The sequence below is a fragment of the Panicum virgatum genome, chromosome 7K, assembly GCF_016808335.1.
Source record: "Panicum virgatum strain AP13 chromosome 7K, P.virgatum_v5, whole genome shotgun sequence".
NCBI classification, from domain to species: Eukaryota; Viridiplantae; Streptophyta; class Magnoliopsida; order Poales; family Poaceae; genus Panicum; species Panicum virgatum.
In genome coordinates this window covers 47328377-47355712 of record NC_053142.1, presented here as the reverse complement: position 1 = coordinate 47355712, position 27336 = coordinate 47328377, and the positions used below count along the sequence as shown (strand labels likewise).

The following is a 27336-nucleotide window of genomic DNA, read 5'->3' as shown; positions in this document are numbered from 1 at the left end:
CAAACCGCTCCACGCAGTAATCTGTGTTCGAAGTTATCAAACGACACTTGCGCTCACCAGCGCAAATATTAGGAGTCGCTCAAGCGACTGGCAGTTAAACCATTGCACAAGGTCCAATAAATTTTTTTTGTTCTGGAATATTTTTTTTGTTCTCGAACAAACTTTTTTGTCGTGGCTCTAAGAGGAGGGCCACAGCCGGGTGGCGTAGTGCACCCGCCGAATCCCTGAGGGTGGTTACTCGGGGATGCGCAAGTAATCCATCAGATCTACTCATGAAGCAAGAACACAAGAACACTCGGGGATTTAGAGTGGTTCGGGCCGCCGGAGCGTAATACCCTACGTCCACTGAGAGATGTATTGCTCTTGTGTCTGTGGATGAGTCTATCATCTGCCTCTAAGTCCTTTTTTTTTTACTTGAGTCCTTCTCTAACAGGCGTCTCCCTTTTATAGCACAAGGAGGACGCGTACACAGGCGTTGGACCCCGACAGGTGGGCCCAACAAGGATGTATAGTATACTACGAAAAAGACATTAATAGTGCTACAGTGGTTGAGAATCTCTTGCCGGATACGCTTCATCGCCCTGTAGACTCTCTGACCGAGGGGAGTCTTCACCTGTCCCATCGGCGAGGCGCCCGTTGAGGCAACGTAGGTTGCGGCATAGACTGTTGGGTCTACCGCGCATGCGTTATGTGGCAAAGCCGAGCTGTCGTGTCTAACTGGCGTAGCAGAATAACGCGATGGCGTGGCTGCGCCAACGGCTGCACTGTGCGCCTTGGTAACGCGCGGTCAACAGTACAAAAGCCTGGCAAAAAAAAAAATAAAAAAAGTCAAAATCTTGGGCTCTGCCTGCGCAGATCGCAACTTACAGTCTCCGACTACGTCTCCGATTAATGCGGTAGGTGGGCGAGTTCGATGTCTTCCCGAGAGAAGGCTTCGCGAGCCATGTGGTGACCCGGACCAGTCGGACAGCCTCCACTCCTACGAGCGGGAAGCGGGTCCGGGCCGTTGGTCCGGTGAGATGGAGTTGGACCGCAGGGGTCCGGCTGCTCACTTCTTAGGGCGTAGTTACGATAATAGCGAGTCTTGAAACAGCAAGAGTAGGTACCTTAGTCCAGAGGTACCGACATTTTTTATTATTTGAATAATAAAAAAATTGTTTCGGAAAAAAAATTGATATGGAATAAATTTGACTGGATTACACATGTAAAGTGATTTGTTGAATTAATTTAGACCTAAAATATAAAATCTGAATTAGTGTGATAGTTTGGCTAGGGTTCACCCACTTGATCCTAGCAGCGCCCCTCACCGGAGCCGAATCGCCGAGCTCGAACGCGCGACATTGCTTGTGCTCTGCTGCGGGCCGGATTGCGCGAGGCTGCTTCCCCAGGCCGAAACCATTTCGTTAGCCCAGCCCAACCCACCCAATCCCACTCCATCCAGCCCACCTAATATTACATTGCTGCCCATTCCGCACCCCTCCTCTCGCCCTCGCCCCGCCGCCGCCGCCCCTCGCCGCCGTCTGCAACGGCGCTCCGCCCCGAGTCCCTTGCGGCCCCCCAGCCATGGCGGCCGCATCCGCCACCCGCCGCGGCCTCACCGCGCTCCTCCTCTCCTCCTCCTCCCGCGCGCTCCCCCGCCGCCTCGCCCCGCTCGCCGCCGCAGCTGCCTCCGCCCACCTCGCCCCGTGGGCGCTGCTCGCGTCGCGCGGGGCCAAGACCGCGTCGTCCGGTGGGTCCGGGTACTCGCCGCTGAACGACCCCTCGCCCAACTGGAGCAACCGCCCGCCCAAGGAGACGATCCTCCTCGACGGCTGCGACTACGAGCACTGGCTCATCGTCATGGAGTTCCCCACCGACCCCAAGCTGACTGAGGAGGAGATGATCGAGGCCTACGTCAAGACCCTCACCGCCGTCGTTGGAAGGTATGTGTGTGTACGGGCGCCCGATACATTTTGTTGGAATCACGTTGAACTAACTAACTGAGCCCGTAAATATTCATTCTGTTTATTTGTGCAATCTCGTTGAATTAACTGATAAATGTTCTTGGTGTTCATTATCTGATTGCCACTGGGCTGGGAAAGAAAAGTCCTGCTAGTTGAATGTTCTAGTGGTTAGTTGCATTGTTAGTGACTAGCGAGCATGCTTTCACCCATTTTGCCATGGGTCTAGAGATGTCCTGTCGAGATTGTTCTAAATTTCTCTGTCCCTAACCCTCGTGGAAAGTTCCTGCCTGGAATCTTGAAGCATTGCCTTACACCTTGCTGTTAAAAGCATTCACCTTGTTGGGCTTAGGCATCCGGCCTAACCAGCTTGATGCCCCGCTGCCTACATGTCAAATACAGTCTAGGCATGCCGACTCATGCGCTTCTGACTGCACTAGATAGCGTACCAGATGACTAGACTATAGGTCGTTATCAATGCAGCCTCCATCTCCACTTGGTTGCAAGTTTTCCAACACTCTGAGGATCCTAAGTGGATAACCAGAAGCCTTCTTCTCTGTTGGCTTTCATTCATGGAAGTTCAGTATCCAGATTTGCGGTTTCATGCTCTAGTGCTGAACTCGTGCTCGCAGCTCTTTGCTACTACAATCTCAGAGATTTACCTTTCTTGTTGGTTGATCTTTTAATTGATTGTGCTGAATGCTGATGCTAGTCTTCTATTTGGCAATGCTACAGACATTCAGACTGCACCCATAAGATCAGTTTTCTTGCAAACATGCAAATGTGAGATTGTTGTTGATAGATCTTGTGTACACATGACAATTGATACCTGGATATTAGTTTTATCTGGCCTTGATTTCCGGACTATTTGATATGTTGAGATGCACTGAATCTTGACTATAACAATTTATTCACTAGTTTGTGGAGCTTTGGTTCTTTTCCGTGACAATGCTGGATTGTGGGAGCCCAGCTTTGGTTCTTTTCAGGCTGTTTAACATGCATTCATGTTGATGTGTTTCTTCTTTAATAAATTATGACTTTTTGTCATTTGCCTGCTAAGAGGTTATTTTTAATGGCTATAGGAGTATATTCTGGCTCCCTCTTTCTTTGTAATTTGTGTATACTCTTGTCAACACACTGCCATGATCTGATAATAAGTCATGATTATTGAACACACTTGTACTCCAAAAATGTGTATGTATAGGCTCTTATGTTTCATCCCAGAACTGAAATGTTGATTGTAATCCTATTGTGCAGTGAGGAGGAAGCAAAGAAAAAAATCTACTCTGTGTGCACTACAACATATACAGGATTTGGTGCATTAATTTCAGAGGAGTTATCGTACAAAGTTAAAGGTGAAATTTGAATTGCTCTAATTTATTTTTTAAAATCTCAAATTCTCTAATTTAAAGTGAGATTAGTTTTCACAATGAAGTTTGAACTAAATTTAGTTTTTCTGATTTTGCAACTGTTTGAAGGATTGCCGGGAGTTCTGTGGGTGTTACCTGATTCATATCTGGATGTACCTAACAAGGATTATGGAGGTTGGTAATTATTGTTTCTTCTGTGAAATTTCATTGGTCGTTCTGGCTACAGCCTGATTGTTATGCTTTTACTCTCTTGCTCAACATTCATCATACAAGTGAGGTGTCATCTTGTCCCAAACTGTGTGGGTCACTATTGTCTTGTACTACCACTTGGCAGGTGATCTATTCGTAGATGGCAAGGTCATACACAGACCTCAATTCCGATTTACCGAGAGGCAGCAGGTACGGAGTAGACCTCGTCCTCGCTACGACAGGCAACGGGAGACTGTCCAAGTCGAACGAAGAGAAACTATGCAAAGAGGCCCTTCGACGCAGCAGCAGAGGCCACCATTTCCACAAGAGGCCGCTCAGAATCCGCAGCAAGGCTATGAAACCATGCCACCAGGAGTAGGAAAATAACTTCATCTAGAGTTTAGGCATGGAGGTGACTTTGTTAATACTATACTTCTGCCAGACATTTCTTGAGCTAAATCTCATGACTATTCTTGTAGCTTATGACTGGAACATGTAACTTAATGCCTGGCTGCTGGACACGAGCCCTTGTAGTCCTATTTTTTTTGGTTCCTGGAGTTTTAATTTGACAGTGTCCGAAGAAGAACCTCCTCTGTATCACTCTTAAAAATTCGTTTGTGCTTGCCGTTGCTGGCTTCATGCATAACACAATCTCCTAGCTTGCTACACCTGGTCAGGCCTTGTGCTTTCTTCGGTTTACCGTGTGAAGTTGGCGTGATGAAGGACCTCAGCCCAACACCGACGAGAGAGGAGACGCGCCTGCTGGCATCAGCATTCCTCGAACGGAAGCTAGAGCTTGCTTAGGAACCGTCAGCGTGAAAATAGGGAGGAACAGCAATGACGCATTGGAAATTCAACGAAATAGCTGGTAAGATTCGGGAGAATAAACGCTAACGGATCGTATATAAGCCCAACGTCTGGAGTTGGAGAAAAGCAAGGTGTTTCCTACCAGCGGATGGGCCTGCTCGTAGTCGTGTTACTTACTGAACTGCAACTGCGAAGCATGGCCTCCATCACCAACCTGTCTCGAGCAGCCGTTGTTGCCCTCTTGTTCGGTCAGATTTCACATGCTTTCTCTTTTATCTTTTCAAAATATCCATCGTTCGTAACAACATGAGCTCTGAATTTTTTTTCTGTTCTTGCGAGCTCTGAATCAGGGCTTCTGGTAGTAGGGGCGGTCGGCGTGGACGAGTGCGGGTTCCTCTGCGTGGACGGGACGTACGTCACGTGCGCCAACTACCCCGGGCAGCAGTTCCCGGGGGTGCAACTGCGTGTGCGGGCCGTCGGATGGCCGGGTCTGCGTCGTCCACAACCCCGATGGCTCCGCCGCCGAGGACTGCCCAGAATGAACGACGATGCGTCGATGCCATCCATGTAGTCTGCCGGTCCAGTTTCGTGTGTTGGAATTTGGATGCACGACTTGTTCGGGTGATGAATGGCCTTTTCTACGTTGCTACTTGCTAGTTTATGTTGATTGGTTTTTAGAGGCTAATTATGTTAATAACTTAATTGTAACGAACGCGTAGACGTTCATCAGTTTGTAAAGGATCGGGGCAGACATAATATGCTTCTCCAACAGAGTATCTAAAAGTAACTAGCTAAAATTATGATTTAGCTATTATATATAAAATGAAATAGCTAGCAAAAAAAGTGATCAAATTCAACATGTTCTTCAAATAACCTCTCCAAACCGAACCCCTCTCCAAACCCCACGCATAGGCCTGGTCAAAATCTGTCGGCCGCCGGTTTGACTGGCCGATTCCTCGCCGCCTCGCCGGCGTCAAGGCCGGCGAGCATCCTCGAGGTGAGGGGAACCCATTCCATGCTTAAGCTCGGCAGATGGGTGATCGGAGGCGACGTGTGGCAGCGGCACGGTGGCTCACTGGAAGTGACGAGGCGGTGATTGGGCAACCGGGGAGGTAGCACGAGTGGAAGAGGTTGTGCGGGTGGTGATGAATCGGGCCCAAGCGAGCTGCAGCGGCGGGGCCCGTTGGCGGCGGCGAGCTCGGCTCGAGCAGCGCGAGGAAAAGGATGAGCATGGAGAGCTCGAGGCCGAGGCGTGCCCAGCGGCGGGCACGCGGCGGAGTCCGGCGAGGAGAGGCACCCCCGGCGGCGTTCCTATTGCGGAAAAGGTCTGGCGAGAAGGAGGCGCCCCCAGCGGCGTCCCTGCTGCGGAAGACGTCCCAACGAAGAGCTTGACGCCGCGATGCAGCGGCGGGAGGAGGCGACGGCGGGCGGGATGGCCGTAGCGCCCCGGCGGCGAGGTCCCGACCACGGGTGTGGGCGGAGGGGCGCGGGAACCTGACGCGCACGCGCGAGAGGAGGACGAAGTTACGGGATGGCGAACGTGCCGTTTATAAAGAGTTGGCAGATAATATATATATATATATATATATATATATATATATATATATATATATATATATATATATATACACACACACACACACACACAAACACACACACACTTCGACTCCAAAAAAACACGGGCCGGGACACATATACAAAGTTTAGTAACAAGTGCTAGCAGCTCCAAACGGCCCGTATTTTCTTGGTTTATTCGCAACTAAACTAAGATGGGCTTAGTGCAACCATTGCTCGTAAAACGATTTGCTTGGCCCAACGAAACCCAACCCACGTGCTATATGAAATATAAACTCTATAAAATTTAGAGGTGTCAATGAATGGATGATTTTTAGGGCACTTTCCATTCTCTTTAGTTCAAAATTTATACTACTTCTCTAAAATGATATTCTATTTTAAAAAATTAGTACAATATTTTGAACTAAAGAGAGTTAGAGACGACTCTAATGATCATTCATTAGCACTCCTAAAAAAATTGATGAGATGTAAACTATTGGGAAAAAATTAAAAGAAAGAAATCCAAATGGAGGGGGAGGAGCGGGAGACAGAGGCAGGAGAGATGGAGGGGAGACGACGGAGACGAAGGGAGATGAGACGTCTCGTGTGTCCCGCCACAACGGCCCCCCGGTATATACAGGAAGTAACAAAGCGCGCGCTGGGCGGTGTGGCTGCTTTCCACCTCGCGACGGCCGCTTCTTCCCCCGACCCGCTCCGCTATCGGCCTCGGGCTGCGCGTGCGAGCGCCGACTCGCCGTCGTCTCGTCCCCCAAGTTTCCCCGCGCGCGGCGCGATGCAGCTTTCGGCCGCCGCCTCAGGCGAGCACAGAGCACTTCCCCTCAGGCTATCCCCCCAGGAGTTCCTTGCGTCTCGCTCGCACTTCCGCCACCGCCGCCTCCTCGCCTATACCTCTGCGGCCGTCGCTTCGACGACGCCTTCGGATCGTAGGTCCCTTTGCTGCAGTCTCGAGCTTCCGTTCTCGCGACGCCGCCGGCCGGGACCGGGTGGCTGACGTTCTCGGCGGATCTGCACTGCACCGCAGTCTGCAGGCTGGCTCTCAAGACGGACGTCTTCTTCCGCGTGGACCACCTGCAGGGGCCTCTCGCGAGCGGCAGGTGGCTCGACGCCGTCAAGTACATCGCCCGCTTCGCGCCGTCCAGCCACATCCTTAGGCACAATGTTCTCGGCAGCATACCTCACGGAAGTGGAGAACCCCAACGTTGCCCCCGGCAACGTCAAGCTCGTCCGCATCCTCTTGTCCCTGCAAATAAACTCCTACAAGCTCCACTTCAAAAAAAAAAAAAAACTCCTACAAGCTCAGGTGAGCCATTGGCTTTTCATTCAAGTGCTCAAAGAACCGGTAATGTAGAGCCTCCATCTCGTGACAATACTATCTATTCCATCCGTGCGCTAAGAGTACGTCTTTATTTGCGCTAAGAGTGCAAGACTAATCCATCCAAAAAAATTATTTTTCTGGGAAAAATTATCAACACGGATGCTCCTAAAAATAACATCTTAAACAAATATTTGTGTATGTGTGTTGTCTCGTGTAGGATGACTGACTGTTGACCGATGAACAAGCTAAAGTTGTTTATCTATGTTATGTATAGTTCAGTTTTCACAGGCAGAGCACGGGCTCTTGTTAAGTGCTAGATCTGAAAATAAATAAATAAAGCACTAAAAATAAAAGTATGAATGGACGGCGAGTAAAAGTTGCTAGTTTCTTTCTTTCACATGATACATGCAATTTTAATACTTTTTTATATTCATATATCTTCCCGTTGCAATGCACGGACATGTTGCTAGTATACAAATAATATGAACATCATGAGAAAACAATGTGCCATATCGTAATACTAGCTAGAGAACAAAATGAGAGACGTAAAGTTTGTCCCCACTAGCCAAACCAAAATGTGAGCATCCTAGATGCAGCTAAAGCGCTTCTATCTGGTGGTGAAGTATGTCCCAATGGAAGCACAACCTTCTGCTTTTATGCAATCTACCCGCAGTTCGTATAACAGCTTCTCTTGCTCCAATAGTTTCTCCACAAACATATTGTGAATTTGTGATCTGGACCAATGCATGTACTGTTCATCAGTAGTCTGACCATGGCACTAGAAAGTTCTCCCATGACACTTATTTTCTTTAATACATGCATAGGGTCTATCCCACCTGAACGCATGTTGACAGCATCCTGAGAGAGAAAAATCGTGAGAAAAAAATAAGGGAAAATAATAGAAAAGTTCTTTTACACAAAATAATCATGGAGCACCTGCCTTGTACAAGACCCAAAAGAATCAATAACCCCATGTTATCAAACAACCAGCATGGCAATAATATCAGAAATAATCCTTTCTTAAACTGGCTGTTGATCTAAATTTGAGGCAGCCCTGCTCAGTGCTCACCATATTTAAGACTGCATAAAGGCAAGTCCGCATCTGATACTGCACCTATTAAGAGCTAATTGATCCAAATCTACCTCCCTGACAACACAATGCAGCAGGTGTCCCTAGAAAACCCATTTCATACCCCAAATGGAACCGCATATTGCATCAATTGCTTTTACAGATTTTCTCAAGAAAGCATCTGAAGTTATACATTGTAGTAAATTAGAAAGAGGCTGTGCAGCTGGGTAATATAAATATAAATAATCAAGTAAATTGCAGATGATCAATTGAGCTTGATGGTACCCCATGTTGTGTAGTATTAATGACGCCTTGTGTTACTATGGATTGGGAATTACGTGTAACATGATTACTGAAGTAGTAAAATATACTGCCAAGTATAGGAGTGACTTACCGAACAAAATTTCCCAGTTGCATGTGGAAGTTTTGCAACTACAGCACTTTCAGGGTAATATTCTTCTTGACTTAAACACTTTTTGACTGCACAAGAAAACTGTAATGGATCACTATATGAAGCCATGGGGCATAATGTCCCTTGTCTCAGTTGAAGTATTTAATTTAACTAAGGTGAGTGAAAATGTTCAGAAATCAAACAATTCAAAACAATCGTGTGATTAATTAATTACCTGCATCAGCCGGTGATATTCCACAACTTTTACCTATAAATACAGGAGAACCTGGAATGCCTGCAAGAGTTTAGCTATTGACATTAGAAAGGAAACAGTTTTTTCATCTGCAAAGAGCACCCTGCGGGTGTCCAGGAAACTGCAGGGCACAACAAGAGGAGATATAGAAGACCCAGATTGTAAACGGGAACAAATGATTGCGACTACCAACTAAACCAGGTATACCAACAAATGAAGTGGAAACAATGAAAGTAACTGAAATAAACCTTAATTGTTACCTTCACTACAAGAATCCGAATGTTCTCTGGCCTCCTGCTTACCAGCTAGCAAAGTTTCATCTGAAATCACACAATTTCGTCAGTCATTCATGTATGATTTTTCAGAAAGATGCGCTAAGGGTAACCAACAGGTCTAGTTATATTGGGAAACAAGACTTACTTTTGTAAAATATCAAGCTTCTAGCTCGGAAACATTGATTGCACAAGAGAAATCGATGAAAGAAGAATTATTTTTGCAAAATATATTATTCTTCTTGTTTGAAAACATTAATGTCACAGGAGAAATCAATGCAAGAACAACTTGGGCACAAGCAATTCTTTATTATTAGGTTACCACAGATGGTGCTTTTAAACCAAGCACACCATAACTATTTCTTCTGATACAAGATCACAACAAAATAATATTCCATAACTCATACCGGAACACAAAAACGAAGGGGATCAACAAACCTAAGTAATACATTTCAAACACCGGCTTATGCATGAACTTAAAAAATCTGGAAGGCTGTAGGCAAGGTCTGTTTTTACCAATAAGCTCCTCCAAATCCATTGGCTCTGACGATGACCCTGCAAATGAGACATATGATCATCAACTAGCATGCTTATAAACAGGAACAATCAGACACTCCTGTTGATCATGTGATGTTCTAAGTGACAAACCTTGAGTCTTTGGTGGAGGACGCCTGCACGGAACAAAAGGTAAAAGTTATGAACTTCACAAACTAGGAAACAGTGGAACGGCGATCACATCAAATTCTGTGCAGATAGTATCTGTACCTCTTTTTCCGAAGAAAATGGCGAGCAAGACAAAATGCCGACGTTTGTCCTATGTTCTTCTGATGCCTCTGGTGACCCCTATAATTAACAAGATGATGCAATATACAAGCCCAACGTAACCGGCTACAGATACACACGGCTAGATCTTCCACGGGGGATGGGGATGCTGCACTTACCTTTCCCGAAGGGGATGGTGTAGCGTGGGTTGATTGGGCAGCGTGGCAGCCGAAGCAGATGCCTGAACTCGGGAGTCTGCGTGACCAAGTCCTTGACAATCTGCGACGCCTTGAGCCTAATGAGCTGCCAGTCCACCGGATCCCTGCGTGGAAGAAACCTTGAGACGCTCATGCTAGCCGATAATTAGAGACGAACGAGCAATTAGGCCAGCTGCCAGGGAGAAAAAAGACGAGACCAGTATGCGGGGTGAGAGAGCATGTTGAAGACTATGCGGACAGCCTCGGTGTAGTGCGGGTCGGCCATGGTGGAGGGGATAGCTTCGATTTGCCTCTCGAGATCCTCGGCTGCATCATCACCCCCCAACTTGCCCTGGGCGAGGTCGTCGAGGTCGTTGAGGTGAGTGATGAATCTGAGCGCGGTGTGCGCATCGACCAACATCTGGTCGTCCCGGCTGGGCAGGAAGCGCTTGACGTACCCTCGCGCCTCCTGCCACCGGCCGTCCGCCACCAGGCGCTGCAGGAACCGCACGTCGAAGAAGACGCGCGTCTCCTGTGAAGGAAAGTCTTGTCAATCAGCTATCTATAGAACAGGGGAGGAAAAGGGGACCGGATCGAGATTGAGCAAGAGGTTAAGCAATCTATACACCAGTAGTTCAGAAGCAAAACAGCACTGAGGTACTTGATAAGTTATGACATTAGGAAATAGCTAGAAATTTACAGGTTGTTTTGCTTCTGAACTACTAGTGTAATAATGTTGTAGTTAGCAGATTGCAGGACTAGTGAAGAATAAAGATGACCTTTCAGTGCATTTATCTGCAAGAGTGCAAAGGATCAGTTGAGGCAGCTTAGGGTTTAACGAAATAGTATCATTCACTTTCTTTGCAAGGCATTTGATGTTGAAAATATCTAACCAGTTGTGCATGACGTTCTGTGGAGTCCTCCAATTCATTATAGGAATCAAGAACAATTATAACTTCTATATCAAGTTCCACCACAACTAAGGACCAGTGTTCATCCATAACGAAAGGGACAAAAATCTGCAAAAAAAGAAACAACCAAAATATTGATGGTTATGTCATGTGGCTAAATGGTATAACGGGCCAAGTGGGTCAACTAGCCCACATCATAAGACCCATATACAATTTCTAAAAAGCTACTACCATATCTACAATTCCTAAACAGCTACTGCCATATCATGCAGGTAAAATCCCAGGTTGTAGCAGGTAAAATCTAAGGTTACAGGCAGGTAAAAGGTGTAGGTGTGTAGCAGGTAAAATCCAAGGTTACAGGCAGGTAAAAGGTGTAGGTAAAAGTTGAGCATTCAAGGAATTCTAAGCTAACAACTATTATATCAAAAAGCCAAATTTAAGAATACAAATAGAATTAAATAGAATTGGAAAAGGTACAAATCAAATGTATTTTCTGTTTGTCATAGCCGTTAAATTCTCTTTCAAGAAAACCAGATCTTTTATTCTTCCCTAACAATTGTTCCTAGGAAAAAAAGCATGGTGAAATTGCTAAACAACATAAATTCATTGAAAGTAGTAGTAATATTGCTAATTGGCACTTACTACAGCACCAAGTGAAAGCATAATCCGGTCATCCCAAGATTTGTTCCATATGAGCCTGAGAGCTTCCAAAACGTCATCGTGCATGTGACCACCTGGTTTGAAGGTCTCAACAAATAAATCCTCCATCATCCCCACGCCATGTATTTGCATTACACAATTGTTTCTCATCAGCGCTTTTATTTTTTTGTCTTTCATTTGGGCCCTGTTTTTTATCTCATTATATATCTTAGACAAGATTGAATGTTCCGCAACAATCTTCTTTAAATCTTCATTATTTTGCAACTGGAGGTCCTTTATTTTTTTAATTTCTTCCATCAACTTGGTTTGATCAGACTCAATTTTGCTGTTTATTTCTTTCAAAAGAATACCCTCCTCACCCTTATCAACCTCACTTTCCTTGAGCAAATCATCCACATATGGAATTTGAATCACTATCTGTTGTCCTGCAACCTGAAAGGCCAAGGGAATAAAAAATGAATGGTAAAATCGTAGGTTCCAGTTCACTTGATAGCATTGATCTTAATGGATTTATAAACGCTAAAGTAGGGATCTGTCCTAACCTTTTGCTTTCCGGAAGGTGGTTTCTTTACTTCGGGGGTTGAGGCTTGGCCTTGTGCTTGACAATCTGAAAGGCACCAATGTAAAGACAATATCTTTTTAATACTCTGTAGTAGAAAATGACTGTAGTAGAAGCATGCCACACTTACTTCTTGTCTGACATTCATTGTATCCTTAATATTCTTTACTATGTCTTCAATTTTTTTGTCATTATAGCGTTTGATGAGTGGACCAGCCGGTGTTTCTTCCAGCCCAGGTTGCGGCTCAAGAGTTTCAAGCAAACATATCTGTCAAGCAGCACAATCGGTCAAAGAACAACTTTTATCATGTTCGTAAAAGAAATATCATTTTAATATACTAGCGTCTGTCAATGTCAATAGGAAGATTACTGTCAATGTAAATGGTGACGATGGGTACTGCTGAAAGATGACACTGTCAATGGAGATCATGGCGTCCACCGCACCTGCAAAAAATATCATTTTAATATACTAGCGTCATTATCATTTTATAGATTGACTTTCTGAAAAAAAAACCATTTGAATGAATGTATTACAGATTGAGTAACAGAGCCCAATTACAAGCAGAGAGCCACTGACTCGCATACACAATGGTAATTAGGAGAAGGAATTAAGTCATTAGCTGAATCAGAGAAAGACATTCCATAGATTGGGTGTAGCAAGCTCAATTTCAACTTGTTCTAGCAGTTTAGTTACTTATCCAGAGGAGGTAGGCCGCGCCATCTGATGTCAAGGGGAACTTGACACCTAAAAAGCGCTGCAGTTCAGATTGTGATGCTGGATCTTATACTCGTGTGCTTCCAGCCATTTCTAAGTTCAACAACCTGCTTTTCCATGATTGTTCAACCATAACCTTCATCTAAATCGCAACAGCAATGCACCTGTGTATTTTTAAGAAAAAGATTTCTCCAATCCAGTCTTATGGTTTAAGTTTTCTAGATCTTTTGTTTAATTTATTATGTTAGCCATTTCAGTTTAGCCTGTATAGAGGGACTCAATATTAACAATAGTGCCATCAAAAAAACTAAAACAAAGCAACAGAGATTACTAGATGTCATCTAACCTACAATGTGTCCTAAGCAAAGTAACAGTCAGCAACCTTAAAACTTTAACATCATCCTGTAAATAGGATCCATGAACAATAGAGTATTAATCAGCTGCACTGAACATGTAAATATTTAGGTCAAACAAGGTCCAAAAGTATACATGCACCAGAGATTTCGTAATTTAATGGCAAAGGAAAGGACTGAATATACTAAGTTTTAGCTATGAATATACTAAGTTTTAGCTATGATCAGCACAAAGGAAGTGCTTCATTTCTGCATATTCTTTCTCCATATAAAACATACAAAGCATGAATTAGGGCACCTCCGGTGTGCATGGACATCGAACTGTGAGAGGACAGAGGAGAACTTTGATTCGATTTACACACTGCAGTGGTCAAACGGAAGCAAAAGATTCCTTGCGTCAAATGCAAAAGATGAGTGGAAGCAAGGCAGTTAAACAATGGGCAAAAAGTAGTGCGTCAGTACGGTGTGCTCATCAAGACTACAGCTTGAGGCTGGTGAGAAAGAAATGGTGTATTTTATTATATGGTGGATCCCTCACACATTGCTGCGATTATGTTCGATTCAGTAGAAATCGAATAAATCCTCTGTGGCGGTACCTTTTTAGTTGAGTTCAATTTGAACACCGGAGATGCCCTTATGAAGTAGATTTAGAATACAGTGAAAGACTTAAGCTGAAAACCCCTTCACTAGCCACACAAAAGAACAACAAATCCAGTTACTATGCAATTTTTAAACAGGAAAACAATTATTTAATATAAAACTACTGAAAGTGCAAGTCAATTGTGCAAAAAAAAATTGTAAATCAACTAAACAGGTTAAGCATGCCTCTGTCTAAGGAAAGATCAAGAATTCATAAAGTGGTCAAGCAGCAATAGGTAAGAACTCACCTCTCATGCCTGAAGCTGAGCTTCTCAAGGAGCACCAGGAGCATTTGAAGTCCAGGACAGGAGACCCAACGGAATATGCTCCTTGTGTCCTCGGACTATCCACAAGTGAGGGAGATAAACTGAGAACAGAGAAATCATTTATGGTATTTTGAAAAAACAAATACTATGAACAACTAGTAATAAATAAAAAATATTAATCTCAAGAAACAATTAATTCACAGGTCATTGCCAAGCTCACTACAGGGCAGGGTAATTTTTTAACTGAACATGAACGGACATGGCAAGGTAATTGTTATAATTCCCACCACAGAACAGAGTTGAAAGGATTGTGCTGGCGCTCAGCTTCTCAACAGAGGGTGTTCTACAGGCTGTATTTAGTTCGGAGCTGGTTGAGGCTGGGGGTGCTCATTGCCCGTAGCTCGCTAGTCAGGGACATGCGTAGGCAGCAGGATATCTCATGAATAAACTCAAGTGACGAACAGTTCAAATGGGGTACATCAACATTTAACAACAAAATTATATGAGGCACCCAGAGTTCACTATGTGGAGATGAAGCTACGGAACTTTTGACAAAATGAGCAATTAAAGAAGATTTGATTAGATCCAAAAAATCAATTCGTCGGCACAACCTATGATGATGTATGTGACCAGGACAGGAGACCACGAAGCACAACAGAATATGCCAAAAATAGTTCAAACTGCTCAGGTCACCACAATAGAATAAAGCTGAACTGGTTGCTCCTGCACATGCTATCACTAAATTTGGGATTGCTAATAGGTACGCTTACTACTCCAAAAAACACCAGGGATCCAATCACAACTCATCACCGGCAATGTGGACAATCAATCACCAGCAGGGAGGATTGAATGCTAATTGACTGAAAATAGCAGCAGGTACTCAATTTAATTCTTGAACCTAATCATCATTATCACAAATAATAGTCGCCACCAACAGGGATAATCAAGCAACAACAGGTGAATCGAATTAATGTGAGAAAAGAGGGGCATCAGACTCACCGTAGGCATCAATGAATACTCATCCAAACAAATCTGCCGCTCCAGGGAAGGAACCCCAAGCTACAGTGGAGGAGATTGGATCCCTGGTGGCCGTCGTCTCCAATCCACAGGGCCGAGCCGATCGGAACCAGGGCACACGATTGACAACCAAATCAGAAGCTGCTCGAACACCACCCTGCTTGGGTTGATATGCATCTGTGGGCCAATCTCTGCCGAGAATCCATCCTGCAAATCGACAGTGTCAGGTGCAATACCCATTGACATGAACACGGAAGGGAAAACTGAAGAATGATGAAACAAGGAAATAGGGAAAAGGATGACGCATCTACCGATTGCAACAAATTATGACCTAATTTGAACTAAACCTGGATGAATCACCGGTACGAACGAACAAATTTGACCAAAATCAAGGGGAATAGAATGGAGTGAGGATAGAGGAGCACCTTGCACTTACAAGGGAACTAGATCCAGCGACGATTCATCAAAGAATGAGCACTGACAGACAAATCTAGAGCTTGCACGGAATTAACCGTAGGAACAACAAAAGATGAGGGGGAATCACCTGATCGGAGGGCAGGCCGGAGGAGGATCGACAGCAACGGGAGGAGTGAGCGGCATCGGGAATGGGAGGGCGTCACCTTGAATGCGGGGATACGTAGGCGATTCATCCACGCTGTGCCATCGATTCATCCATGACCTGAAGGCAGGCCAGGGGAGGATCTCATCGGTGGGCCATAGTAGGATCTCCTGGGGGTGACGACGACGGGAGGACGGTCTCGCGGAATGCCGTCGGGAGGAGGGAGCGTCGTCGAAGGAGGGGAGCGGCGACGGGTGGAGGTGCGGCGTCTGGAACGGATCGGCGGCTACGGGAGGCGCCAGTCCCCGGATCGGCGACGGGAGGAGCGGCGTCGGGAGGAGGAGCAGCTGGCGTCGGGCGGTGCCAGTTCCCGGTGATGAGAGGAGCGGCGTCGGGAAACGGATCGGGAGCTGGGGGCGATAGGAGGAACGGGGAAAGGCATTGCGAGCTGGGGGTGGGGGAGAAGAAACCGCTTCGGGGGCACGGGGGGACGCGGAAGAAAAAAGGAACCGGTGCGGCGCGGGGGAACCCGAAGCCGGGCGCCGGCCCGGCCCGGGGGTGATCGCTGGGTCGGGTATGGAATTGCTTATTCCATGTTCAGTTTAGATACTCAATAGAGCTACTATATATATATTTCTAAAGCGGGTAAGATTTTCATCTAAATTTTTGATTTGGTCATCTAAATGTCCATACTAACATCTCGCAAAAGGGTCTAGACAAATCGAATGTCAATGGCGTGGTCTCCACTCTAGTGCTCCTATTTTAGACGGCATAACCTGAGCTAGTTGTTGTAGCTCCCCAAGAAGCTGGATCCTCTTCATGTTAGACTTGTTTCCTGGTTACTAATAATGTTTGCTTGGTGCTTCATGTGTTTGATTATTGTGACAGGTTGAATTTCTTTGACATCTCTCATGCGGATGCTTTAGTGGAAAATGAGAAATGGACAGACCTGGAGAAGTATCTGTCTGAGCTCATCTCTGTGCAGGACTCAGAAGAGGTCCATAAAGTGCACCCTGGACTTTTTCTAATCCTTTTTGAAAAAAAATGCTGCTCTTAATGAGAGAAGGAAAATTTGATGAAGCAACCATTTTCTTTGAGTCATCCATTAAACCACTTTTGGATTGCAAAAGTGAGTACAGACAATTTGCTCTGAGTTGGCGTGTGGATAATCTGTCTAATATCATAAGAATGCGGTATGCAGTATCTCACTCACTCATGCACATAATTTTACAATACACCTCGACATGTAAAAAGATCAAGCACAAAGGAAATCCAGATTGCAATATCTGATTGTTTTCGCTTGTATTTCCCAGATGCTATCCGGTTAGTACGTCTTTTGCACCTTTGCGAAGTTTTCTTGCCCTTGTGCTCATGTGTCAACTGAATAGAACTTTATACTTTGTCTTTCATGTGTGCAGCCCAAAGAACCAGGTCAGTTGAAAACTCCCTGTGGCAATTTGTGGTGGTGGTCGAAGCTCCCCCAAAGGCTTCTGGATCTAAGCTCTCCAAATCGAGGCGGCCCAGGCCCAGCTATCGATGCCTTGCTTGTCAATGGATTGTTGTTGGTCAGAGTATAGCAACCTTGCGCTATCACTTTGAACATGCTAAAAGTCGGAAAGCTTGTACCGGAATAACACAACATCTGATCAACCGTCTGAATGCACTTGGAGGTTTCAAAGTAGCAAAAGTTTATCCAACTACGGCAACGCTTATGGCCCGTGGCAATAAGAAGCGGAAGCAGCTTTCACAAGCATCTGTATCAGCTCCATTTATGCCCTCAGTTGACACAGCAGGTGGAGTAGGCACTGTTGGTGGAATTTCGCAGAAAGTGGAAGCAGCCCGAGCAATATGTAGTAGTGTGATGGATCTAGTTGCCTCAGATGCATCTGATACAGACCGTAATAAAATTGTGGAGAAATTGCGAGAGCAAGATGCAATTCTGCAAGAGCTAAAGTCAATCTGCATGAAGGCACCACCAGAGTTTTCTTCTGCTCCATCCAAGGAGCTTTCTCCTGCTTCTCAACTGCCCGTGCTCTCTAGCAAAGCATCTGCTCCATCCAAGGATCTTTCTCTTGCCTCTCAACTGTCCGTGCCCATTTCTAGCAAAGCATCTGCTCCATCCCAGGAACTTTCTCCTGCTTCTCAACTGTACTTTTCAATCTCTAGCAAAGCATCTGCTCCATCCAAGGATCTTTCTTCTGCTCCTCAACTGCCATTGCCCATGTCTAGCAAAGCATCTGGTATTTTCAGCGGTTTGGAAGACCTGTTTCCAGAGGAGAATTTTGATGAAGCAGAAAACATGAAGTATCGTCAGAACATCTGTCTCCAAACAATACCAGAAGAGCAACTCGATCAGTTATATGCTGAGCTACCTCCCAGTCCTAGCACTCAAAGTTGAGGTTGGTTTTCTTTTTAGTTTCATTTGTCAATCTGCTGTGTGTAGTAGGCTTTAGCTGTCCTTGTTGCACGTTGCAAATCGGGCCCTTCAATTCCGTAGAAACATGTACTGTCTGGCACACCGTGTGGGGGGGGGGGGGATGCCTCTGAATTGTACTGGTGGAATGGATATGCATTTCATTATCTACCTGTCGATGGTGCAATGTACCTATTCATTGGGTGTTCTAGAGTGTGGAAATAACAAAACTAAGTCTATATGCATCTTTGCTCTTGGCTGTGTGGGAATAAACCCATCGCCGTTGACACGATCATGGCGACGGAGTGTGCGTGTGTTCAAACCTGGTGGCGTGTGTGCGCGCCAGGGCGTTGTGTGTGTGCGCCGAGCGCGTGGTCTGTGCGCGCGGGCGTTGTGCGTGTGTCCAGTGCGTGTGTGCGCGCTGCGTGTGCGTGCGTCGTGCACGGATGGCTGTGCACGAGCCAGTCCGTGGCGCGCGTGTGATCGCGGGTGAGCGCGTGTGTGCGCGTGAACCGTGGTGGAGCTGATCGTCTGGCGATCGGGCGGCGGCGTGATCGGGAGCCGATCACGTGGATCGTTGAAGATCGGGTCGTGCGGGCGATCAGGACGGAGGAAGATGGCGGCCGTTGGAGCGGGCGCATTGGGCGGGAGCATTTCCAGCACGTAGCGAGTGCGCGTCAGAGCGCGTCATCCGCGTCGTGGCGAGGCTGGCGGTCCGTGCCGGCGTTCTAGGCTAGGTGGTGGATAGTGGGTGCGTCCTTTGGGCTATATATGCCCGTTGTACTCCGGTGATGAAGCTTGCGAGTCGAATTGGAGAGCGGTGTGCGGCACCGTGCGCTTGAGCGCGAATTCCTCTTGTGTCTACTGTTCATCTTCTTCCTCCCGCCATCCAAATTCCGCTGCGTCTGTGCGCTAATCCGAGAAGCTGGTTGTCCGGGGAGCTAGAGGGTGGTGAGGTGTACCTGGTGCGTGCCGAGTTCACGGGTGAAAACAGCCGGAGGGGTGACTTCACCGTTGACCCCCCTTCAGCGGAGCTCTGTTCGAGCAGAGCGGCGGCGATCGGAGCTCAGGAGGATCTCCAACAATTGGTATTAGAGCTAGGTTAGTTCCAAGGGGCAATGTCGTCCTCGCCACGGCGCTCGGCGACTCCACCACGTCAGCGATCGCGCGGTCCTTCTCCATCGAGGAAGCTGCGGACGCGCGAGGTCATCGTCGAGCAGGTAGTCGAGCGGGTGGCGACGTCCGGTTCCGTGAGCTATCCGGTGCTAATGCCGGCAGGTTACACGGCGTGGGCGATCAAGATGGAGGCTATCCTCGATGCGCAGGGCCTCTGGGAGGTCGTGTCTCCGTCGAGCGGCGTTGAGGTGGACGCACGGAAGAGCAAGACGGCGCGGGCACACCTTCTTCAAGCGTTACCGGAGGACATCTTGATGCAGGTGTCGACCAAGCCCACGGCGTAGGAGGTGTGGGAGGCGCTGAAGACGCGATTCGTGGGCGCGGATCGTGTGCGGACGGCGCGCCTTGCCACGTTGAGAGGGGAATTCGACTCCTTGATCATGCCGGACGGCGACACGCTGGACGTCTACGCTGGCAAGATCAGCGGGATGAAGGCAAGCTTCGCGAGCCTCGGATCGACGCTCGATGACGCAGCGCTGGTCAAGAAGCTGCTCGACACCATGCCCGACCGGTTGTATCCGGCGGTGGCCGGCATCGAGCAGTTTTGCGACGTGGCGTCCATGCCGTTCGAGGAGGCGCTTGGGCGGCTCAAGGCGTTCGACGAGCGATCAAGGCGGCGGGCTCAGCTGACGGGCGCACAGGCAACGTCCGGTGGTCAAGGCGACGAACGGCTTCTGCTCATGGAGGAGGAATGGCGGGCGCGGCGCAAGGCGAAGTCCAGCATTGGCAAATGCTTCAATTGCGGCGTCCGTGGCCACTTCGCGCGCGACTGCCGCAAGCCGAAGAAGGAGGTCGTCATGGCGGCCACGGCGGATGTCGGCGACGAGTCGACCGAAGCAGCTCTCCTCTGAAGAGTCCGGCGTCGGTGGCGCTGGGATCCGGCGTAGGGCGCTGGGTTTAGGAGGTGAATGTGGGAATAAACCCATCGCCGTTGACACGATCATGGCGACGGAGTGTGCGTGTGTTCAAGCGTGGTGGCGTGTGTGCGCGCCAGGGCGTTGTGTGTGTGCACGCTGTGTGTGCGTGCGTCGTGCACGGATGGCTGTGCACGAGCCAGTCCGTGGCGCGCGTGTGATCGCGGGTGAGCGCGTGTGCGCGCGTGAACCGTGGTGGAGCTGATCGTCTGGCGATCGGGCGGTGGCGTGATCGGGAGCCGATCACGTGGATCGTTGAAGACCGGGTCGTGCGGGCGATCAGGACGGAGGAAGATGGCGGCCGTTGGAGCGGGCGCATTGGGCGGGAGCATTTCCAGCACGCGGCGAGTGCGCGTCAGAGCGCGTCATCCACGTCGTGGCGAGGCGGGCGGTCCGTGCCGGCGTTCTAGGCTAGGTGGTGGATAGTGGGTGCGTCCTTTGGGCTATATATGCCCGTTGTACTCCGGTGATGAAGCTTGCGAGTCGAATTGGAGAGCGGTGTGCGGCACCGTGCGTTTGAGCGCGAATTTCTTTTGTGTCTACTGTTCATCTTCTTCCTCCCGCCATCCAAATTCCGCTGCGTCTGTGCGCTAATCCGAGAAGCTGGTTGGCCGGGGAGCTAGAGGGTGGTGAGGTGTACCTGGTGCCTGCCGAGTTCACGGGTGAAAACAGCCGGAGGGGTGACTTCACCGTTGACCCCCCTTCGGCGGCTCTGTTCGAGCAGAGCGGCGGCGATCGGAGCTCAGGAGGATCTCCAACAGGCTGTGCAACCTGGAGTTTGTGGCTAATCAGAAATAACTTTGTGTTTAACATTGTTGTTATTTCCTCACCTGAGGTTTGTGTCTTACGTTTGATTTCCTTTATGCAGCGGTGGGTGGTTCACTGTCGGGGTGGCGAAGAACGATCCAGGGTGGACAAATCTATCTGAAGGCGAAGTGCCAGCCGTCTAAGATGGAGAGTTGGAGACCTTGTTTAGTTGTCCTATTCTTGTTTTCTATGTTCTGTCAGCTTTTGTTTCTTTTGCTGCGATGCTGTTTTAGAGGGAGTTTAGAGGAGGTCCCGCTTATTAGTTCTGGTGACTCAGGCCAAGTCTAGTGCGGCTTACTTGTTTTGAACCTGCATTTTGTAAGCTGGTAACCCCTGCGTACACTTATTTGGCTTTCTATAAAGCTAGGCCATAATGGTCTTTTGGTCTAAATGTACCTATTCATTGGCTATGAAATCGACACTCTGCTTATTAATAACAAAGAACTGTACCCGTTAAATAGCTTTGAAACTCGTTCTCGCTTGTTGCCAAAGCATGTGGCCGGACCTCTAGCAGGTGCACATGGGCTCCCTCCGTTGTAAGCTCCTCCACGAACCTTATCTGGAGTTCTCGACTACGAGGATGGTCACCGGCGACGAGGCAACGAAGATATACGCTGATGATACGCGATTGGTGACTTTGGACTTCCCGTCCGTCTGCGGCAGAAACGCGGTGCTGAGGTTGAGCTTGACACGCCAGCACGATGAAATAGACAACAATCACCGATTTCCCAGGAAAGCAAATTTGTATTTTCTGCTGATTTATTTAATGATGCAATGCTTTACCTACTGGTTGACGCCTGTTTCAGTATTTTCACCTCTTGAGGGAAAAAAAAATAACTATGCACAAAAATAGCTGACCAAAGCCAAAGCACATGGATCAGTCACGGGCCTTAACGGAACAAATTAAATGGGTACATAGTTTAACGCTGATGCTCAAATATCATAAGTTCTTGTAAACATCACAGATAGAGGTTGTTTCGAGAATTCAAGAACAAAACTAAACAGAGCAAGCATTATAGAAAATTGATTGTATGTTCGGGTGACATCCAAGTCACAGCCACAAATCGAGCGTCTTTCATTCTGGTCTCACGGACACCACCAGACATTAGCAACCAAAGCCATCACTTGGTCTTCATCACAACCTGCACCACAGGGCTGAAACGAAAACAGAATGTGTTAACTGCAGTAGTGGTTAACTGATAAGCGTACATTTATCATATATATTTTATTTTGTAGGCCAGAACCACATTAATTTCCTTATATTAGTGGCTATGGTGATACCTCAAAGAATGGAAATAAAAAAAAAATGCAAGAAGAAAGATCTCAAAAGAGTTCTCTCCCAGACTGGAAGCTATGCGGCACTCTTCGGAATAATATCAGAGTATGAAACACTTTTTTCAGGACCAATGAACAGTTTCAGTAAGTGATTCAAGAAAGTGCGAGGGGAAGGGGGCGGATGAAAAATCAAACCTTTCCACATGAGTTTCAGGAGCTTTACAACTTTGAGCGTAGGTCTTCTCTGGCCCTGACACACTTTTCATTTCTGGTAATTGAAACCTTAAGCTTGCCTCCTAAGAAACAACAAATAAAATCACCGCCCCATTTTTCTTGTTAGGAACGACAATAATCATCTTTGAAATTCGACTTTCTTAAACTTGATATGCTACCATCTGTGATGGTCACCCTACTTACCACAATTAAGACTACAGAAAGGCAATCATCAATTTGATGCTGCACCTATTAATAGCTAGCTGATTCTAGTTTATTTACCTCCCTGACAGTATGATGCAGCACCATGTCAATATGCATCACAACACCCCTAGCAAACCCATTTCATACCCCTAATAAATCCACATTTTATATCAATATTCTATATGCAAGTAATCATTTATCAAGGACTCACATACATGATTAATCAATTAGATAGAAAGGTATGCAACTGAGAAAAATAAGACTGAGTTAAAATAATATAGATGGAAAAAGCTTACTGGCAACCGAAATGGTCACTTATACGAGGTATGGTAGCTGTACTCAATGAAACCTTGTATTTCAATTGGGAATACTAAACCTCATCAACTGCCAAGTATATGATTGACTTACTTGACAAAACTCCTCAGTTGTACGTGGACGTTTGGCATCACCGACACTTCCAGAGTAGCAGTCTTGTTGACTCACACGCTTTGTGCCTGTTCAAGAAAATTCTGAAGGGTCACTACATGAAGTATCATTGAGATGAATAATGCGTCAAGACTCAAGTTGTACATTCAACTGACCAGCAATAAAAAAAACTTCAGGGATCAAAGGTGCGGATAGAGGTTTAATGCCAATTGGAAACAAGAGTTTGATTAATTTACCTGAATTAGAAGATGTGATCCCTTTTTTTTCTCCAGGACTTGGGGCAACTGGAGCACCAGTAATGCCTGCAAGCATTCAGCAATCAGTATTAGACAGAAAATGGCAAACAATAACTTTTAAGCTGCAAAGAGCACCATGCAATGCAAGTGTCAAGAAACGGCAGTGCACAACTAGCAGACAAAAAGCCCAGATTGCAAGCAAAAACAGATGACAGAGACAACTAAATCTTATAACCAGCAGACAATGAATAGAAACAATAAATGTAAAAGGAATAGATCTTAAGTGGTGATGGTATCTTACGTTCACCACAAGAATACTCGAGCGAATGATCTTCAACCTTCTCCTTTTCGCCATCTACTAAAGCTTCATCTGAAGACAACACAAATTTGGTTTCCATTCATATAGAATTTCATCAGTAACTCATAGAGTGAACCAACCAACAGAACAAGTAATGCAAATTTTGAAAAATATACCAATTGAACTGGAGAAATTTGAGAAAGAAATGGCTGGAGCCTGGAGGCAAGCAATTCTCTCCACAGTGTAATATTCAACTAGCACAAATGGTATTTCGAAAGAATGACAAGGAAAGCACAATCACACAAGAGCCATTCTACTGACAAGAGAGCAAGCAAAGGCAATATGCTGTAAATTATACAGTAAACGAAAACAAAATGTATAAACTAAATCCTGGTCACGTGATCAGCACACCAGCTGATGTGTGAACTTAAAAAAAAAAGATGAAAAACAAGGAAGATGTCTTACCAATCATTGTCTCCAGCCAGGCCATTGGGTAATGTGATAACCCTGCCATTGAAATTGACTTATGTTCATCAGTGAGTGCTCATATACAGGAATAATCAGGTTTTGACTAATTGATTATATGATCTTCGAAGTAATAAACCTAAATCCCTTGCTAAAGGAGACCTGCATGGATGAAACAAGGAGTTGAAATATATGCAAACGAAAAAACAGTGAACATCGAGATCATAAATCGCACTAGCCCGATGCGTACGTACCTCTCCTTTGGACGAAAACGGAGGGCAAGAAGAGATGCTGGCATCCTGCCAGTGTTCTTCGCCTGACGCCTCCGGCGAGTCCCCAAACTAGCAAGACGACGCCATAAGCCACTAGTGAAGCCGCAAGCCACGGAATTTGAAGCCAAAAAGCTAGGCGCGCTCTGGATCACAAATTGAAATTGAGCCCTCTGGGATATTGGGAAGGTTGGCTTACCCGGCCCCGAAGGGGATTGTGCAGCAGGGATAGATTGGGCATCGCGGCAACCGCAGCAGGTGGGTGAGCTCGGGAGCCTGCTTTATCAAGTACCTGACCATCTCCCCTGCCCTGTGCCTCACGATCCCCCAGTCCAGGTTGTTCCTACATACCCATGAAGAAGAACAGGCTGATTGATTAGCAATTTAGCATACTGCAACAAGCTACTAGCACTAGAAATAAAAGGGAATCGGAAGATGAATGGGCAATCGATGTAAGCCACCTGAGTTCAGGGTGGGAGTGCACATGGAAGATGGTGCGGATGATCTCTGCGCGGTGGGGGTCGGCGTCCATGAAGGTCGGGTGAGCATCGAGTCGCCGGTCGAGGAGGTGGACCAGTTGGGCGGCCGCCGGATTGCCGTGGGCGAGGTCGTCGAGGACGTTGAGGACGGCGATGAAGCTCAGGGCGGTGCGGGCCTCTACCCCATCTGGTCCCGCGACGGCATGAAGCGGCTCCTGTACCCTTTGGCCTCGTCCCACCGGCCCCTCTCCACCAGGCGCTGCAGGAAGCGCACGTCGAAGAAGGCGGGCGTCTCGTTGTTCAGCCTGGGATAGTGGGATGGGACGGATCGATGGAGATCGGGATGATGCGGACGCTTTGGGAAGAAGAAGAAGAAGAAGCAAGCTAAATTTGAGGAGGATGGTCGCTTACGAGTCGAAGGTGGCGGAGAGGTTGTTGAGCCGGAGGAAGGCGAGGAGGCGCCGGCGGCGGAACAGCTTCAAGCAGCCGTAGTCCGGGTGCTGCGCCACGTCTCGCTCGCCGGGGCTCGCCATCGCGCCCGAACCGGCCGGTCTCTCTCTCGATACGTCGATTTGGGAAGATCGCCGCCGCGGCGCTCTCTTTCTCCGCTGCGTTGTAGGTGGCCAAACGGGCGGCCCGGCCCGGCACGGCGGTGCCGTGCCGGCCCAGGCACGGTCCGAAATTGATTTAATCGGGCCGGGCCGGGCCGTTTGGCCCGGCAGCCCAGCAGGTCGAAAATGTTTAAATATGGTTTGATAATGGATAACATAGTATTTAAACGGGCCTATCGTGCTACCCATCGAGCCGATCGGGCCGCCCTTTTTCGGGCCGCGCCTGGACGCATCCATGGGCTGACAGTGAGGCCCAAGCACGGCCCGGCTATCGTGCCCGTGCCGCCCGGAGCCCAATAATAATCGGGCCCGGATCGTGCGAGTCGGGCTAAATTGGGCCGGGTCTCGGGCCCCCATGGGCATCGGGCCAAATGGCCATCTATAGTTGTGGTGAGCAGAGCGGGCACCTCCTCTTATGGAGGCGTGGGTTTTTTTATCAAAACACACCTGTATTAAAGTTAAACAAACAGTACATGGAACCGTACAAATACAGGTATGTCAAGGAAGAATATAGAGGACAGCTGTTTTGCAGACTGGTCCCTCGAAAACAAAGAAATTACAAACAAGTCCCTGGGAACCTCTGCATCTCGCATCCACCGGACTTCATCGCCGACTTGCTGTCTTTCCCAGATCCGCCGAAGCTCCATCGCCAAGAGGCTTTGAGAAGAGTCGAAGTAGATACTCACCCAAACAGATGAGCTGAAGGCATCGCCGATAGCCCGTCGACCGGGGTCGCGCCCCAAGCTCCGACGAACTTGGACCAAAGCCCGCCGTCAACCATCGTCAGGGGAAACTCGAGCTCGATCCACTCTCCTACCATCCGCCAGACCCACAGCTGCCACTGCATCTTCGGACCAACACAGGAGCTCCCCGCCGGGAACAGGAGGCTCCTCCCTCCCAGACCTCGCACCGGCGTCGGAATGAGCGTCGCTGCAGCAGGGACGAGGCCGGAGGACCTTATTCCCCCAACGCCGATGACGCCGCCGCCTCACCAATATGGCTGGGCAGAAAACCCGATACCCAAAAACCGAACCCGAAAAACCCGAGCCCGAATCCGAAAAACCCGAACCCTAATTCGGGTTCCAATCCACGGTACCCGAAATTATTACGGGTAATTCGGGTATCAGGCCACGGTACCCGAACTACCTGAATTACCCGAACAGTTATTTTCCGGCCCAGCCCACCAACTTATTTTCCGGCCCAGCCCACCAAACTTCTTCCTAACCCTAACTCTGGCGAGCTCCCGTGCCCACCCAAGCCCTCCACGCCCCAGCCCCAATCGATCTGACCCCGGCCGCCGCCCGACCCTCCTCGGTCCTCGCCCCGCCCCCGTCCCCGCCGGCCGCCCGCTGACGCCTTCGCCCCGCCCGTCTCCCGCGGCACCTCCACCCCCAACGGTCCGCCGCCCCTGCCCCGCCGGTGCCGTCGCCCCCGCCACGCCACGGATGCCCCCACGGCCCGTCGACGCCCCCGCAGCCCGCCCCCACCGCGCCGCCGACGCCCGGCCCCCGGCCCCGCCGCCGACGCCCCCGCGGCCCGCCCTCACCGCGCCGCCGACACTTCACCCCCGGCCACGCCACCGACGCCCCGCCCTTATCGGCCCTCTTGATATCGGGTAGTTCGGGGATTACCCGAACCCGAATTTTCGGGTACCCGAAATGTCGGGTTTTTGTTATTTCGGGCAAATTTCGGGTATCGATTTTCAAAATCCGAAATTTCAAATACCTGAAA

At 48.1% G+C, this 27336-nt stretch overlaps 5 protein-coding genes and 2 long non-coding RNA genes across 8 annotated transcripts; 4 read left to right on the top strand and 3 right to left on the bottom strand.

Moving 5' to 3' along the window:
* Positions 1-1480: 1480 nt before the first annotated feature.
* Positions 1481-4145, top strand: LOC120641785 (multiple organellar RNA editing factor 3, mitochondrial-like). Its single transcript, XM_039918020.1, has 4 exons — positions 1481-1922; positions 3198-3295; positions 3419-3484; positions 3645-4145. Exons 1-4 carry the CDS (start codon positions 1564-1566, stop codon positions 3884-3886), a joined length of 765 nt encoding a protein of 254 aa, XP_039773954.1. The 5' UTR covers positions 1481-1563; the 3' UTR covers positions 3887-4145.
* Positions 4146-7567: 3422 nt separating this feature from the next.
* LOC120640336 lies at positions 7568-11141 on the bottom strand. The gene is made up of 12 exons (XM_039916176.1): positions 11034-11141; positions 10864-10935; positions 10400-10672; positions 10123-10184; positions 9947-10024; positions 9830-9852; positions 9620-9736; positions 9170-9229; positions 8892-8951; positions 8660-8745; positions 8033-8054; positions 7568-7930 (listed from the first exon to the last, which is right to left on the bottom strand). The coding sequence occupies exons 1-12, from the start codon at positions 11139-11141 to the stop codon at positions 7860-7862; spliced, it is 1032 nt and encodes a 343-aa protein (XP_039772110.1). The 3' UTR covers positions 7568-7859.
* A 21-nt stretch (positions 11142-11162) lies between these two features.
* On the top strand, positions 11163-11958 carry LOC120641784. Its single transcript, XR_005662398.1, has 2 exons — positions 11163-11345; positions 11393-11958. It is a non-coding gene; the product is annotated as an uncharacterized LOC120641784 (long non-coding RNA).
* Positions 11344-16286, bottom strand: LOC120641783. Of its 2 annotated transcripts, XR_005662396.1 has the most exons (8): positions 15805-16286; positions 15243-15467; positions 14226-14344; positions 12641-12714; positions 12401-12538; positions 12254-12318; positions 11694-12143; positions 11344-11613 (listed from the first exon to the last, which is right to left on the bottom strand). It is a non-coding gene; the product is annotated as an uncharacterized LOC120641783 (long non-coding RNA). The 2 variants fall into 2 exon arrangements; XR_005662395.1 differs by having other exon boundaries at positions 11344-12143.
* A 405-nt stretch (positions 16287-16691) lies between these two features.
* Positions 16692-18346, top strand: LOC120641782. The gene is made up of 3 exons (XM_039918019.1): positions 16692-17014; positions 17058-17142; positions 17238-18346. Exons 2-3 carry the CDS (start codon positions 17133-17135, stop codon positions 18215-18217), a joined length of 990 nt encoding a protein of 329 aa, XP_039773953.1. The 5' UTR covers positions 16692-17014; positions 17058-17132; the 3' UTR covers positions 18218-18346.
* A 1442-nt stretch (positions 18347-19788) lies between these two features.
* Positions 19789-20259, top strand: LOC120640335. Its single transcript, XM_039916175.1, has one exon. The coding sequence runs from the start codon at positions 19789-19791 to the stop codon at positions 20257-20259; it is 471 nt and encodes a 156-aa protein (XP_039772109.1).
* A 1743-nt stretch (positions 20260-22002) lies between these two features.
* On the bottom strand, positions 22003-25620 carry LOC120641781. Its single transcript, XM_039918018.1, has 11 exons — positions 25406-25620; positions 24977-25299; positions 24715-24858; positions 24501-24587; positions 24386-24408; positions 24247-24288; positions 23785-23853; positions 23484-23549; positions 23230-23315; positions 22600-22700; positions 22003-22284 (listed from the first exon to the last, which is right to left on the bottom strand). The coding sequence occupies exons 2-11, from the start codon at positions 25045-25047 to the stop codon at positions 22251-22253; spliced, it is 723 nt and encodes a 240-aa protein (XP_039773952.1). The 5' UTR covers positions 25048-25299; positions 25406-25620; the 3' UTR covers positions 22003-22250.
* Between the last annotated feature and the right edge of the window lie 1716 nt (positions 25621-27336).

Coding starts and splice junctions, on each gene's coding strand:
- LOC120641785 (XM_039918020.1), top strand. CDS start 1,564: ATGGCGGCCGCATCCGCCACCCGCCGCGGCCTCACCGCGCTCCTCCTC. Junction 3,296..3,418: donor GTTATCGTACAAAGTTAAAG/GTGAAATTTGAA, acceptor AACTGTTTGAAG/GATTGCCGGGAGTTCTGTGG. Junction 3,485..3,644: donor ACCTAACAAGGATTATGGAG/GTTGGTAATTAT, acceptor ACCACTTGGCAG/GTGATCTATTCGTAGATGGC.
- LOC120640336 (XM_039916176.1), bottom strand. CDS start 11,141: ATGGATGAACACTGGTCCTTAGTTGTGGTGGAACTTGATATAGAAGTT. Junction 8,952..9,169: donor TTCGGATTCTTGTAGTGAAG/GTAACAATTAAG, acceptor AAACTCTTGCAG/GCATTCCAGGTTCTCCTGTA. Junction 7,931..8,032: donor TGCTGTCAACATGCGTTCAG/GTGGGATAGACC, acceptor GCATTGGTCCAG/ATCACAAATTCACAATATGT.
- LOC120640335 (XM_039916175.1), top strand. CDS start 19,789: ATGCCGGACGGCGACACGCTGGACGTCTACGCTGGCAAGATCAGCGGG.
- LOC120641781 (XM_039918018.1), bottom strand. CDS start 25,047: ATGGACGCCGACCCCCACCGCGCAGAGATCATCCGCACCATCTTCCAT. Junction 24,588..24,714: donor ACAATCCCCTTCGGGGCCGG/GTAAGCCAACCT, acceptor TCGTCTTGCTAG/TTTGGGGACTCGCCGGAGGC. Junction 23,316..23,483: donor GATCACATCTTCTAATTCAG/GTAAATTAATCA, acceptor TTTCTTGAACAG/GCACAAAGCGTGTGAGTCAA.